Source organism: Semicossyphus pulcher, unplaced genomic scaffold (genome assembly GCF_022749685.1).
Source record: "Semicossyphus pulcher isolate SPU_LCO1_2020_fin unplaced genomic scaffold, fSemPul1.0.p SCAF_15, whole genome shotgun sequence".
NCBI lineage: Eukaryota > Metazoa > Chordata > Actinopteri > Labriformes > Labridae > Semicossyphus > Semicossyphus pulcher.
This window is the reverse complement of record NW_027211659.1, coordinates 27,798,097-27,812,734: the sequence shown is the minus strand read 5'-3', so window position 1 is coordinate 27,812,734 and position 14,638 is coordinate 27,798,097. Positions and strand designations below refer to the sequence as shown.

Below are 14,638 nucleotides of genomic sequence, written 5' to 3'. Positions count from 1 at the left end.
CACCTCTTCCATACGCAGCCCGAGGTGAAAGAACGGTTCTCATTCAGGGCAGTGGAGGGGGAAAGCTTGCTTTCAGGTCCCCCTCCTCAATGGCTCTTTATGCCAGGACCCCTGGGCCATCAACATGACAATGTGACAATGTGGCGGGGCTTTTTAAAAGAGATCCTGTGTTTGTTAAGTGTTTTTCCCCCTGAAGAGCAACCACGGGGCAGGGTCAGGGGACCTGAAAAGTGCCCATGAAAGACGAGGGCCAACTTTGATCACACAATGTGAAAGGGATGGACTTTTTGATTAACTTGAGCCGGGAGAGCGGCTCTCTTTACGTCTTGAAGTGTAGTAAATCTGAGTTCTAAGGATAATCAAGAATTCTCTAAAATAAGCTGAACACATGAGAAACCTTTACTTGTTACGAGTCGGGTATTTTAAGAAAGTCTTATAATGACTTATAGTGTTTTGAAAACGCGTTAAAGGGATTTGGTGTCGGGGTGAGTCGTAGCATTCTCCACACTCTTGCCTTTTTGTGTAGCTGTGCAGTTTGAAATTATGTTGACTTGTAAGATTACTGAGGTTTATCTCTATTCATGGCTGTCAGTGAGATTAGTAAAAGCTCTCTGATAATGTAGCATATATACACCTTCTTTGTAAGCACTGTTGTAGCAGTGGATGCATTAACAGAGATGGCTGTAATCTCATTTAATAGTTCATAAAGGAATTAGTGACTCTATTATTACCTTAAGTTTTACTTGAGACAGACCAGCCGTGTAAATATATTTTAATCTGTAGCTGATTATAGTCCATAACAGATGCACTATTTACCACTGTTTACTACAAACTTTATTGTTGTTTTTTTTATAGAAAACTAAAAATATTCAGTAAATTTGGCTTTGCTGTTCATTGATCTCTGAACAGACAAAAGAAGACCGAGACCAGACGTCACCAATAATTATTAAACAAAGGTTTTAGAAGAAATGCACAAAATCATTTTGGAATGACACTGCACTTGGTGGCCACAAAAAGTCACTGTGTGGCTGCAAATATTCCGAGTGGGTGACCACCTGTGGCAGCTAAGATTTAGTCCCATACTGTGAGCCTTCCAACAACACAGCTCCACAAACATCCAGATGTCTTCCACTAGCGCTTGCAAAGATTGATGCTCAGACTCTTAAGCTTTTTCCACACATGCACTCCTGACAATTTCTAGAAAGTTTCAAAACAGAGAGTTGCCCCTTTCGCACGTCCCTCACGGGGGTGGGGGTCTCATGAGGCAGGTACGCTACAGTCGCCGCAACTGGCGAACTGTTTCATTGTCGGCTTTTTCACATGATGTTCCTACGGGAAAATTTTCAGGAGGGCAGTGCATGTGTGAAAGGGGCTTTAAATTGCTCAAGCAGGAAATTAGCCTGGTGAGGCTGAAGAAGATTGAGCCGGTGTAGCAGACACACTCACTCAGCAAGAGGATACAGGGTCCACTTGTACTGTCGTGTTTCGGTTGCTTTTCGGGGCGATCGAATATCCTTTAAGGGGCCATTGATTAGCTCCCAACATCACTTAACTATCCGATGTTATTGAGATTGCACATTTTTAAGCACATTTTTTCACATATGATCTGTTGAGCACCTTATCATTATGTTTTCAGGAATTTAAAGCAATGTAAGGTTTAAAATGGTTTAGCCAAATGACTGACTCTGGCACAGTTCTGGCTGGTTAAAATAAACAGGTGTCACATTAATTGTTATTTCTCATTCATTCAGATCTTTTTCAAAAAGTACCAAAGGGGCTTTTAGAATGTGATAACAGTGTGAACAAGTGAAAATATCTTATTAACTACAATGATTATTTGACATTGATAACATGGCCAATCAGTGAGACATTTTGTGAAAAAGTTAATCACAATTTTGGCTAAAACTTCGCAGCAGAGGAAGGGGAACACTCCCCCGAGACACAGACACCTTTGAGCTTTGACTGACATGTGATTATTATATCCAAATTGTTTTCCCTGAGATTACCTCTGCTTGGAATCCTTTCAAATATGGATTAGAGAAATATGAAACCTGCTCTTTGGGCTCTTTGAAACCTCCTCTAACAACCCCGTCTTCCCTGCTCATGTTATTGCCTCTCCTCCAGCATTCACCCCAAACCACCCAGGAGCAGAGTAGACCGACTCTGCAAAATTCTTTCATTTATACATCCACCGCTTCTCCAATTCATCTTCTTTTTTCCCACCGGAGCTGCACTGGAACTGTTTTCCTCTGCACCTCCGTGAAACATTTTCTATTATTCATCAAAAGGGGATTTAAGCACCTCTCGCTTCCTGTTACACGAGGAAAAAACAAGACATCTTTGGCTCTTTAATGCTGAATCCTCTCATCCCCGGGAAGAGAAATTGTGGATCATTAAAGTAAAACACAACCACAAGTTACAGAAAATTGATTCTTTGGCTTCCAGCGGAGTAATAAGGAAGAGAGGAAGGGGGGTGGGCTGTGAGGGGAAGCGTTTCCTGGATGGATGAACCAAGACTTGCCCTCAATTTCTGGCACTAAAATCACATTGTTTCTCTCTTTGCTTTTATTCTTTGGAAATTTGTATTTCTGCGGCACTGCTCACACTTAATCTGACGACACAGGCTCACAGATGATTGCACAGTAACTCAGCACATCTGTGTGAGTATGCAAGTGACTCATCTGACAACTTTTATCAGTTCACAACAACTAAGAGTATTCTTGATCTACAATTGAAGCTGCACACAGCGTGACTCTGCGTGTGAACAAATTATTTCTTTCAACTAAAATTAGACTGGAGCGCTGAGAGCTGCAGGTAATTAGAAAAAACTAAATGACAGAAAAATCCTTCTGTAGTTGGAACACTTTCATTTATAGCTTGAGTGGTGTGACCTTTTTATGGCTGATTCACCGGCCGTTTGAATTATGTGTTTTTAAATATAGTAATGCCAGTTTATTTTGAGCGCAGCACTCCGGGGAGAGTTATCACAATGGCCTCATTTTACCAGAGTGGGATGGCAATCTTTTAGTGTGGGACTGTGTCATTGTCAAGTTGTGTTATTTTTCCTCCCTTGCTCTGTCTGTTGGTTGGTTATCTGATGTTCTTGACGCTATATTTACGAGGTCTGATAAAATAATCAATTCAGCCCTGATAGTGCATGAGAACAACCTTTGAAAATGGACACAGGCAAAGTTAAATATAGGTTAAATAAGGGCGAAATGGCAGCAGAGCCACACATGCAATAAATCATTGCAGTGCATACATCTAAGGTAAATTAAGCTCAATAGCTGAGGCAGAACCTATAGACTGCTTAAAGTTCTTTTAATGTCATGTCCACAACATTTACAGTAAAACTGTCTCGCCAATTCAAGGACCAAACCCAATTCCTCACCTTGGCCACAACCCAAGTTTTGGAGTGCCCTTAACTGGGTAGTAACTCTCAGAGCTATAAGGGGCAGGGGTTGAAATCTTTAACTAGGGAATTGGACACCTCCGGGAGCAGAGCCAGAAGGAGGAATATAACGGGTAGTAAGATAAACACCTGTTGTTTCTACGAGTGAAAACAGAAAGGGATAAATATAGCCGTTGGTTATCCGTAGTTTGTGATGTAGCATGTTTCTGCTGTCTGTGCGCTGTTACACTTCTTTTAACACATTGCGGCCGATAACCCGCCTAATTCAGGAACTAACTTAAAAAATCTTATTTTAATTTAGGAAATCCTAAGTACATAATCCAACATAGCAGACTAACTTTTATATCTGTTAACTAGCAACCAATGCTACATCCCCTTATTTTTGAAGATTTAAATCGTACTGAAACAAACAACAACAACCAAAAAATAACATGTTTTGTGTGGGTAATTTACAGAATGGTTAAATTAAGAGATAAAAGAAAGATAATGGATTAAGTTGTTTGAAAAGTCTCCTCTGCATCCTGCATCCAATGCAAGAAGTCAGCTAATGTGACCAGAAGGACAATGGAAGGGTTATTCTAGGATGCTTGAGTAATACACTTTTCTATCATACATTTTGGTAGAAAACTTTGACTTTGAGTTTCTTTGGGAAGACTTTTTTCCTAAATCCGCTAGGCTACTAACTTTATTTTTACCAAACAGTTTGGACAGGATTAGCAAGTCAGAAAGTTCATGTAATAAGGCGCCTCCGTATCGCATTTTTATCACGAATTACTACAAACAAAATTACATAACAAGTTGCCATCTGTGTTGATTTGAAGATTAATATCCATAACCATTTCTATTCAGAAAGAAAGAGCAGATTTGGGGAGTGTACCTTTGACTCCTGCATGCAGTTGACTTGGCAAACCCGAAGACCACCGGGAAATGCCGAAGCCGCGGTGCCTGCTGGGAAACTACAAACTCGGAGAACCGCCATCTTTCTTTGTAGCGAATCTGTAGGGGAAAATAACAACCGGTTTTTGATGATTATTTCTGCTAAACAGAACGGTTGAAGCAATTCCACGTGCTCAGTTATTGCAACTTACAAGTTTAAGAAGGAGTTGGTTGGACTTTATTTCCGATAGTGCACATATATCAGCCATAATTGACAGTAGTTTGGTGTTAGCGCTCGACTAGCGGAGGTGGTCAACATGGGCCGCTCTCGGAGCCGCAGCTCATCCCGGTCCAAACACTCCAAAAGCAGCAAGCACAGCAAGAAACGGAGCCGGTCTCGGTCGCACTCCAGAGACAGGGAGAGGTCAAAGAAGCGGTCCAAGTCCCGAGAATCGAAAAGGAACCGTCGCAGAGAATCTCGCTCTCGTTCCCGGTCCACCACAGCCTCGTCCCGCAGAGAGAGAGCAGCCTCACCGCCGGAGCGCATCGACATCTTCGGCAGGACGCTGAGCAAGAGAAATGCGCTGGACGAGAAGCAGAGGAAGGAGGAGGAGGAGAGAAGGGCAGAAATGGAAAGACAGCGGAAGATGTAAGTATATTTTTTATCAGACACTCGATGTTTTATGTTATATAACCTTGCCCGTATTGAGGTGCAATCTGGGCTAAGCTAAATGCTAGCTAGGCTGGCTGTATTTACTTGAATAGATAGCATTAGCTCTTTGCACTAGCAAGCTAATGCCATGAAGCTAGCCACCAAAGCATGCTAACGTCAGCTAGGCTTCACAGGGCCCTGGACACACAGAAAAGATAATTATCCCTGTCTGAGATTTTAATTTTAATTATGTTTGGATATTAATTACAAACATATATTGAAATATTTACAATAATGTTTATTCATTTGTACTGGAAGTGTGAAGAGGATGTGATAGATCTACATAAAGTTTGTAAGGAATCATTGCTGCAATTCTGCCCATCCAATAGGCTATATTTTAATATCAGTCTGGTTTTGAATACATTGTCATTTCTGCAGATTGCAAGACTGCTCCTCCTTAATGTGTTATTTGAAGTGTGCTGGTACCATTGATACATTTTTAATCCATAGCACAGTTATCTGAATATAAGTCGTAACAAGTACAGTACAGGATCAGCTAAGTAATAATATGCTGCCCTTATTCAACAGTGGCATCCAAAATCAACACACTATTAAAAAATCCTCACAGCTGGTTTAAGGTTTTTTGGAGATGCTAAAAAGTATTAACTTTGTGCTATTTATTTTCAATAAAAACTCTTACCAGTTTGTACACTGTATGCATGCACAAAAGCATGTTTTTAGTATGTTTATACTTCTTAGTATATGACCATGCAACAATGGAAGAATCAGCTGCTGCAGCTTGGAAATTACTGCTTCAGGAGTTGCTGATTAGGTGACACGCTGTCACAACTCTGCGTCGTAAAGCACTTCTGTGGTGTCACATTATGATCACGGCCTGTTTATTGTCTGCTGGCAGCTTCAGTCTGTTGAACAGGGAAGCTGCCATTGTGAAAGTGTGTGTGGTGGCCAGGGGCACACAGACACCTGAGATCCGAGCTGCTGCTCCACACCTGGCCTTCTGAGTGGCTCTCTTTGACTGCGTAATAGCTGCAGGGCCACTTAACCAGGCATACAAATGTAAATATCATGTCACTGAGACTTGGTAGATAAGGAAGGACTCGGGCCTGGGCTGGGTAAGATCTTTGGTTTCCCATTGGTTGACTGAGTGAAATCAAATCCAGGGCGGGTACGTTGTGTGTTTACAGTTATGCCAGAAGCAATGTGACAACACAACTCTCGAGTCTTAATAGCTTCCTGTTAAGAGTGCATTTAAAGGGAAAAAAGAACAATTTAAAAGTGTTTTCAACAAGCAAACAGGATGCAGGTGACCTCCATCTGTCAGCTGCTGCTTTGGAAAGGCTCGTTCATTCCTGCAGGGGTAATAGGCTGATAAAGTAACTCAAATATACACACTTGCCTTAAAGCTGGACTGTGCTGTACACAGCAAACTTGGGATTTAGGCAGATCAACAAAAGTTTTACTTATAATATACATGAGTGACTTGGTAAAAGGTGATTACTTATGACATGTTGGAGCTTAAGCACCTGTCTCTCACAGATCTTCATCTACTCAGCTCACTGTGGCTGCACCTTCTTTTACCACATCCATATATTTTTGCATGATAGCACGTTGAACCCTTCAGCCTGAACCATTCTGCTATGCAGGGCCAGACTCTCAATGGGGAGTGACCACAGTAACTTGTATTATTATGGCTTTGTGGTTGTCCCAGCCGTGAGGGCACAGTGGACATGCATACAAGGCAACACCAACTTGCATGCAACAAACAAGTGGAGTTCCACACTACACTAGTAAAAGCATGTTGATTTTCAGGACACTACAGGAATTTAAATAACTTGGACAGATATCACTTATGAAGCTGCATAAAGAAACAGTTCTGCAGATTCTTGTTTATCTTTTTGAGTCTGCAGGGTGAGAGTAGATCAGCTTTATGATACCCCAGTGTGACCCCAGATTTCCTTTAAAAATTCTATAATTCTGCTTCGCTCCATCCTTAATCCATTCCCTCCCCTGTCCTCTAGCCGGCAGCAGGAGATCGAGGAGAAGCTGATCGAGGAGGAGACGGCACGGCGAGTGGAGGAGCTGGTGGCCAAGCGGGTGGAGGAGGAGCTGGAGAAGCGTAAGGACGAAATCGAGAGGGAGGTGCTGCGGCGCGTCGAGGAGGCAAAGCGCATCATGGAGCGGCAGCTGCTGGAGGAGTTGGAGAGGCAGCGGCAGGCTGAGTTGGCGGCACAGAAGGCCAGAGAGGTAACGCTCGGTCGTTTGGAACGAATCCCCTCCCTTCCCTACATACCTCCCAGTCCCTTACCCCCACCCCCTCTGTCCCCATCTCCCTCCTAATCACCTGCTCTGGCTGGTGCCTTTCTACGGGACATGTTAGGATGGTGGAGGGACCTCCCTCGCCATCTAATTTACTTTTCACAACGTAATCTAGCCATGGTAGAAACTTCACTGCAGGGAGGGAAAGTGCGGAGCCTGGAAATAGGCATCCAGCAGGGAACTCCTACATTTCACTGATTTAAAGTGTAACCATGCACTTTTCTGCACGGTGTGCAAAAGATTATATGTAGAGCAAAAGGGAAGCATGCATCTGCAAAAAATAACATCTCCATAATCAGTAATTAGCATTCGCTGTCCTTTAGTGTCATTTCTACAATATCATCTATTTGAGATGAGAATATTTGTGCAGGACCTACGGAGCACCTGTTCCCCAAATTTATTAAAAAAGGGAACAACATAAAATGTGTGCAAACAGTCACAAATTCTGTCTCCACATTATCTATCTTTGTTTTTTTGCAGCAGGTTTTGCACAGTAAAAGCTTAAAAATACAGGAATTTAGGCTTCTAACAGCCTGTTTTATAATAAAAGATGCAACGTTAATAATTGCCTCCTTAAATTTTGGCGCCTCTAAGGGATTTCCTGACTTCCCAGTGAGAGTTTTGCCATGGCAGGGTTACAGAATTGACTGAATTAATTATTTTTAATATTTTGTCCTCCCTCGATCGGTTTGATCTTTACTTTCATATTTGTAAGCATCTTTTGATGACTGTAATAGAAAGCTCTCTTTCTTTTATTAAGATGACACTTCTCTTTTACAGTCACCGTCTCTGTACATCACTGGCCATTTTAAACGTTCTAAATGCCTTAATTTGACGTCCCTTTAATAAGACAGTTTTTTATGTGTTGGGTTAGCCGGGCTTTTATTTGACTTGTAATAAAAAGTTCTGTCCTGTTGTGATCTTAAACAGAACCATTCTTTAAAGCTTTTCATTGAGTGTTTCAGAGAGTAAAGGTAGACAGCTGTCTGAGCCCCACCTCCCCGGGCGTCATTAAGAAATGGGATTTGTTTACACTACAGTAATAATGTATTGTGAATGAGAGGGGGCAGCTAAAGCCTAGTGACCCCGACTTGTACATGGAGCAGCCAGTGGCTTGGTACTAATAGGATGAGAAATGTAGTCCGATCGCACCTCCTGGTCTTTTTCGGTCATCTCTCTCCTCCTGATGCTCTGTCTGCATGCTACCACTCTGCTCTGTCTGATTCTCCTGCTCTCAGTTGTAGACAGTGTTAGGAGAGTAGATCTAGCACGGCAGTAGAGTTAAACAAGCTTTAGCTAGACGCCCACTCTGTCATCGACGAGGCACCAGTCCAGTCTTTACTCTAACAGGAGATTTCATGTCTCTGTTACTCTGAAATTTTAAATAAATTTCATGTGCAGATTTGTTGTTTAACTCACAGACAGTTCATCCCGACAGGTTTTCTTTACCGGCCCCCCCTTACCTTCACTTAAACCATCCTTGTTTTGATGGCATCTACTCTGGGATACATATGATGGACTCCTACATTTCCTGTTTCCTGTTTGACAAACATAGCTGTCTCTGGTCTAACCTTTTATATTTATTAATATTTTTTTTTTGCTTTTTATACAGTTAAAGAGCTTTTTCTCCCCAGAAAAACGAATGTACTGTGTTTTGTACTCATGACCTGCTTCTCCTATAGGGTTGCTGCTAAGTTGGATATTGTTATCTGTAAATACATTTGTGTTGTTTTTATTTTGGAAACACAACTCACCAGCCTTCCTAACTAGCACTTGACCTGAGCTGGCCTGCAGCCTTTCAGCTCAGCCCGTGACTCATGCCCTGTACTGTAAGTGTACCGTGGTCCGGTCCTCCTCGAACACACACAGACACCACTTTGTACTGTACTCTCCTTCACTCTGCTATCGTCTCAGTGGGGACTGAGCCGCTGTAAAGGAAAGGAAAAAACTATTTTAAAAAAAGAGAGAATGAGCTGTGGCTGCAGGCGCAGGCTAAGCAGTACAGAGATCAGAGTTATAAAGAGGAATGCCGCGGGCTCGGTATGGCAGAATACCCCCCATACCTACCTACCTACCCACCCACCCCAGGAGCGCTTCTGTCTCTACAGGGGCCACACAGTCCGGACGAGACAGTAAATATTCATCCGTTTAATGCCGAAAGCTTTCACCAGTTGTGTAGGTACACAGGCAAGGAAAATGCGTAGGTATACGTGCATTGGTGAGCCAAAACTATTCCCTCCTTTATTTGTATCCTTTTTCTCTTGCTTATAATGATGTTAAAACCAGCAAATGTATTTTCTTCTAGATTGTATTGTCTGTCATTTATATCTGTCTTCTATCTGAGTGTGATGAGTGGGTTTCCCCCTTTTTAAAGTCATGTGTTTAAGTTTTAATGTGAGCGCCCTTAGCATTTGATTATTTTAGGAGGGTTTTAACAGCAGTAGCGGGAGGGGGGAAAATAGCGGGTTAATTTCCCCCCATTTTCTTTATGCTTTTTGCCCCTTTTTTGTATCTTAAAACATTCAGGCTGACTGCAAAGAATGCCGCAGTGTGGTTACGTGCGAGAGGCTAAACAAACTTCTCTGTGGTGAAATGAGTTAGTTGTATGTGTGTGTGTCCTGGGATGGTGAGTGTGTGTGACAATTAGAGGGCAAGCGTGTGTGTATGTATGGACATAAAGTGCTTTGTGGCTGTAGCCTGTTCGTGAGCTAACATGAAACTGTGTCACCCGTCTAGGAGGAAGAAAAATCTAAGCGGGAGGAGCTGGAAAAAATCCTGGAGGAGAATAACCGCAAGATCGCGGAGGCTCAGGCCAAGCTGGTACGCCCTGCTCTGTGCACAGCGACGCTGCTGCTTTCTGCCTCTTTTTTTGATGCATTTGAACCATTTCTGTCATTTTCATAACCTTCAATTTAGTCGCTTTTGCCTGCTGACTTGGTCACATATAAAAATGACTGGGACTATTCATCTGCATTTAACGCAACACTTAAAAACCCCCTCGAACATTTATGCTCGTTTCAAGCAACACAAAGGTGGAGTTGTTTTCCCGTCTCGTAGGGCTACGCGCCTAAAAATATAATATCACATTTTTTTCACACCAAACCCGATTTACCATTTTATTAAAAAAAAGTTCTGTCTTTTAAAACAAACTACAAAATATGAAGAAATTATTTCAAATACATTTTGTTTTATTTGACCAATGCAAATAAAGTGCTAAACCTAACTTTAACCGAACGTACCCTCTTTAAACAAATAAAAAGGAGACTCTTGAAGAATGAATGTATCCCTGCACGCTTTTATCAGTGCGTGCCGCGATGTTGACGTTTTGCCTGTGTCTAAAGTAAGCTTATGGGGGGGTGGACGTGACGATGAACTATGGGGGCTCAGAGGCCCTGTGAAGCTGTGGCGGTTTCCTGCTGTGTGCACCAAAGTTAAGTTAAAAATCGATTTTCAGTTTTTAAATCTTCTTAAACCATAAATTCGAATGAATCGATCAAAACGATTTCACGCCCAGCTCTACCGCCTCGAGTCACTTCTCATTTTAAGGGCTGCTACTGACTATAGATTTTCCTGCCCGACCAATCGGAGCACACTTTTAAAAATGTAATTATTTAAATATGTAAGCATTTTGTGACAGAAAATAGATTCTAGACCCCCAAAAAAATCACAAACGCTGACACTGATTCATTCTAGGGAAATAAAAAACCTTCATAATGAGCGTTAAAGATATAAATTCAAAAGCAATGATGATTCTGAATTTGTGGGAACCACCAGCTCGGAGACCGAACGTTTATTTAAACTCAGCTTTAGCATAGTCTCCGCCCAGCTTTAGTCCTTTGTCTTTATCCTGGCTTGCAGCTGCTAATTGGCTAGTTAGTTAGCAGCTAGCTAACTGACTAAGTATTTAAGAACGGATATGAGATGTTGTGGCAACATTGCATAAAAAGGTAATTTTTGTTGTTCTGCAACTTGCCAACGTACTGTATGTTAACTTGACCAGCGCAGGCTTGCTAATAGACAGTTTTGGCTTTCTGCATTAAATTTAAACACACAGATTAATTAGTTTGCGAGGGAGCTCTCCGGATCACGCACAATTTCGAAGCGCAGCACGAAAAACAGGGACGGACACGTCATGTGTGTTTTTGTGCTTTTGAATGTCACTAATGTGTCTTTCATTACAAAGATTGTCCTCGATCCGTGTGAGACCTCGAGGCTTTCACCACACCGCAACATGACCGAATAATTTAATAGTCCTTTTGGCAAGAACCACTTCTATTGAGTGGCTTTGAATTGATGGTTATCAGCCGTGGTTAACAATCCAGCGGGTTTGTTTTTCCTGCTGGCTATATAAGCTTAAGTCTGACTAATTTGCAAAGCAGTGTTTATTTGATTCAGGCGAGCAAACAGCTGCACACAAAAGAAAAGCAGACAGTGTAATGCTGGATCTTAAAGGGGGGATAAAGAAAATGCCAGCAGTCTGTGGGCTCTTGGTTTGAAGGATTATTGTTTTCTGTCCCTCTCTGACCTCATTGTTTGTGCGTTTCGACAGGCCGAGGAGCAGTTGCGTATTGTGGAGGAGCAGAGAAAGATTCACGAGGAGCGCATGAAGCTGGAGCAGGACCGTCAGAAACAGCAGAAGGAGGAGCAGAAAATCATCCTCGGCAAGGGCAAGTCCAGGCCCAAGCTCTCCTTCTCTCTCAAGGCCACCGAATGAGACTGCTCCCCTCCTTGTTCCACATGTCGCGCCCTGCCTTCATCCCCCATCCAGCTCTGCCTCCTCATCATCCGACCCCCACTCCTCCTCCTCCTCTGTGGAACGCTCGCTTCGTTTTGGAAGTGCCGAAGGAAGGCCGAGGAAAGAGGGTGCGACCCGGTGCGTTAACGTCCCTGTGAGGAGCCATGTTGTTCCACCCGGCCTTGAAGAGGAGGCAGCTCTACTCCCCTCAAAGGACCTGATTGCTCCCTCCATCCCTCCTCATCCCCCTCTGCACAGATGACTCTTGTTTGTGCTTTTTTTTCTCGGTTTTATTTTTTAGGGAACTTGAACTTTTGATGTAGAATGCTATAACATGTCCCCACAGTCTTAACTCTGGTGTAACAGCGAGTTACTGTGCGCCTGTGCTCTTCTTCTTCTTCTTCTTACATGTCTCCACAGCCAGCAACCTACAATAGATCGCCAGTCCCTAATATAGAAGAATATGTGTGACTCTGTCTAGTTCAGCTTACTGTAAACGCTCATGTGCAGCTTGGGAGTTGGCCTGTGGTTTCCTGTTTTGATTTCCCTTTTCAAAATAAGAGTCCTAACGTGGCTGTCATAGTGGTGACGGCCTTTAAAAGCACAGTTAACATCCCGTCCAGCTGACAGGTTTGTGTCTTCCGCTGTCTTCGCCCAAAAGGTCGGGTCCTTGTACACATTTTACGGCTTCACATTTGTTTTTTCATGTGTATTAATTTAATTTTAACAAATGGCATTTTCTGCGAGAAAAACTTAAATCTGGAGATCGACTTTTTTGCTGTGCAGGTGGACTCCACCTCGACTCCCAAGCTGCCCATGACTCGAACCATAAACCTCCAACAGGATATGTGTCTCATCTATGATAGGGGCCCCTGTGGGTGATGGAGGAGAGAGAGAGAGACGACATTTCCTGTATGACGTAATGTTAATAGCCTTGCTGTGATGTGCTGACTCCCACTCCCCTCCTGAGTTGTATGAAATTGATCCACAATAAGAAACAAAAAGTCACAGTAATGCTAAATAGTTTAATGAGACTCTGGAGGAAAAACACTCGAGCGTACAGTCCGTGTTCTGTCCCTGAGTTTTGTCGTAGTGAATTAACTTTGGCGACTCCGCTTGATTCGTAGAGGACGGACAAGTTCAGGTAAGATAAGGTTTGAGGTCGGCAGCAGTGCGAGTGTGTGAGCGTGAATGAGTGACTGTGTGTGCGAGTGTGTGTGGTTGTGACTGACGTGCTGACCTCAGGTGGGTATAATGACTTTTTGTTATATTGTGGGAATTTTGAATTTGTCATGTAATTTCCCCCCAATTGTCAAGGGACTGAACAGATCAATAAATCCATTGAATGCCTCCACTCGTGTTTACTCGCTGATTTTAATGCACATTTATTTGCCGACAAGTGTAACATAAACCCACCTCAGTGTGATTTACAAAGCTGGCCTGAAGTCCCGTTAAAGTTTGCACAGTTAGTGCAGCTTTTTTAACACTTTGAGCACCTTCTTGTTTTTTTTTCAGCCGGATTTTTGCAAACTGTGATTCTTCCCTCGAGCCGCGCCGTACCAGTATATCAAGTTCTCCTGCTACAGCACTGTTAATTTGTTGGCAGCTCCAGTTTTGAGACTTCAGCTGCTGCCGTGGGTTTGATTCCAGCAAGTGAAGACCTGAGTTAAGCAGGTACAGCGTCTCCTCCTGCTCATTGGATTAAAGTCGACCACAAACAACATCAACAAATACTTGTGATTCCAGTTAGTCCTGTATCCAGGGTTGGCTTTAATGGAGGACTCTTAACAATCCAATTGTAGCTGTCAAAACACATTTAACCCTCATCCTGCCCGCGTCTTTAACACCCCAGGACTACCCCGAGAACAAAACGACTGTATGAAACAACTATTATAGGACATTTTAACTCGTTTCTTCTCTTAACATTACAGTCTCTTCAATAATTCATCCCCTGGACTTTTCCACATTTTACAGGGTTAAATCCAGAAATCCAAATAGACTTATTTGTGCTTTTTACTGTTTGATTAACAAACACGGCAGTCCTGAAAACAGACACATGATGAAAGCACGCACATGTATTATCCCCCCTTCATTATGTACAAGCCAATGAAATCTCTTCTAATTTGCAGATGTGACATGACAACATGGAATAGTTGAGAGGGTTTAATAGCCTTGCTTTATGAAAGTAGTTGAACTGGAGAAAAAGGAAAGTTAATTTGCATGTTGTCTAAAACATGTAGTGTATAGATTCTTTAAACCAGGCACCAAAGAAAACATGAACTAAAGAAAAATGTCCCATTAATAAAAAAAACAATGAGATTAAAGATGGAATTGATTGTTGGACCCTAATGCATTAGTACTTTATCATAAAAACAATCAATAAACAAAACAATAATATGAAGTCTTTTGATACCAACGGATTGCCAAAATAATCAAATTGTTAAAAGATGGAATAAAGCAGCTGTGATATGACAAGCGTGCATCTCTGGGGTCTGTAAGTAACCCCGTGTTTACGTTAACGGCGTGTTGAACTCAGGCCACAGACAGAACACGTCCTCCTGATATAGTACATTACTGACCTTCTTCCATACCTTCAAATCAAATAATAGTTAGTTCCGACACACAA

At 42.4% G+C, this 14,638-nt stretch overlaps 1 protein-coding gene across 1 annotated transcript; it reads left to right on the top strand.

The window, feature by feature from the left end:
* Positions 1-4,385: 4,385 nt before the first annotated feature.
* On the top strand, positions 4,386-13,362 carry arglu1a (arginine and glutamate rich 1a). Its single transcript, XM_069663037.1, has 4 exons — positions 4,386-4,937; positions 6,980-7,205; positions 10,014-10,097; positions 11,827-13,362. The coding sequence occupies exons 1-4, from the start codon at positions 4,606-4,608 to the stop codon at positions 11,989-11,991; spliced, it is 807 nt and encodes a 268-aa protein (XP_069519138.1). The 5' UTR covers positions 4,386-4,605; the 3' UTR covers positions 11,992-13,362.
* The last annotated feature ends 1,276 nt before the right edge of the window (positions 13,363-14,638 follow it).

What these genes read in the sequence shown, in the direction of transcription:
- arglu1a (XM_069663037.1), top strand. Translation starts at nt 4,606, where the DNA reads ATGGGCCGCTCTCGGAGCCGCAGCTCATCCCGGTCCAAACACTCCAAA. An exon ending in CGGCACAGAAGGCCAGAGAG is followed by an intron (nt 7,206 to 10,013) that starts GTAACGCTCGGT and finishes TCACCCGTCTAG; the next exon opens with GAGGAAGAAAAATCTAAGCG. An exon ending in CGGAGGCTCAGGCCAAGCTG is followed by an intron (nt 10,098 to 11,826) that starts GTACGCCCTGCT and finishes GCGTTTCGACAG; the next exon opens with GCCGAGGAGCAGTTGCGTAT.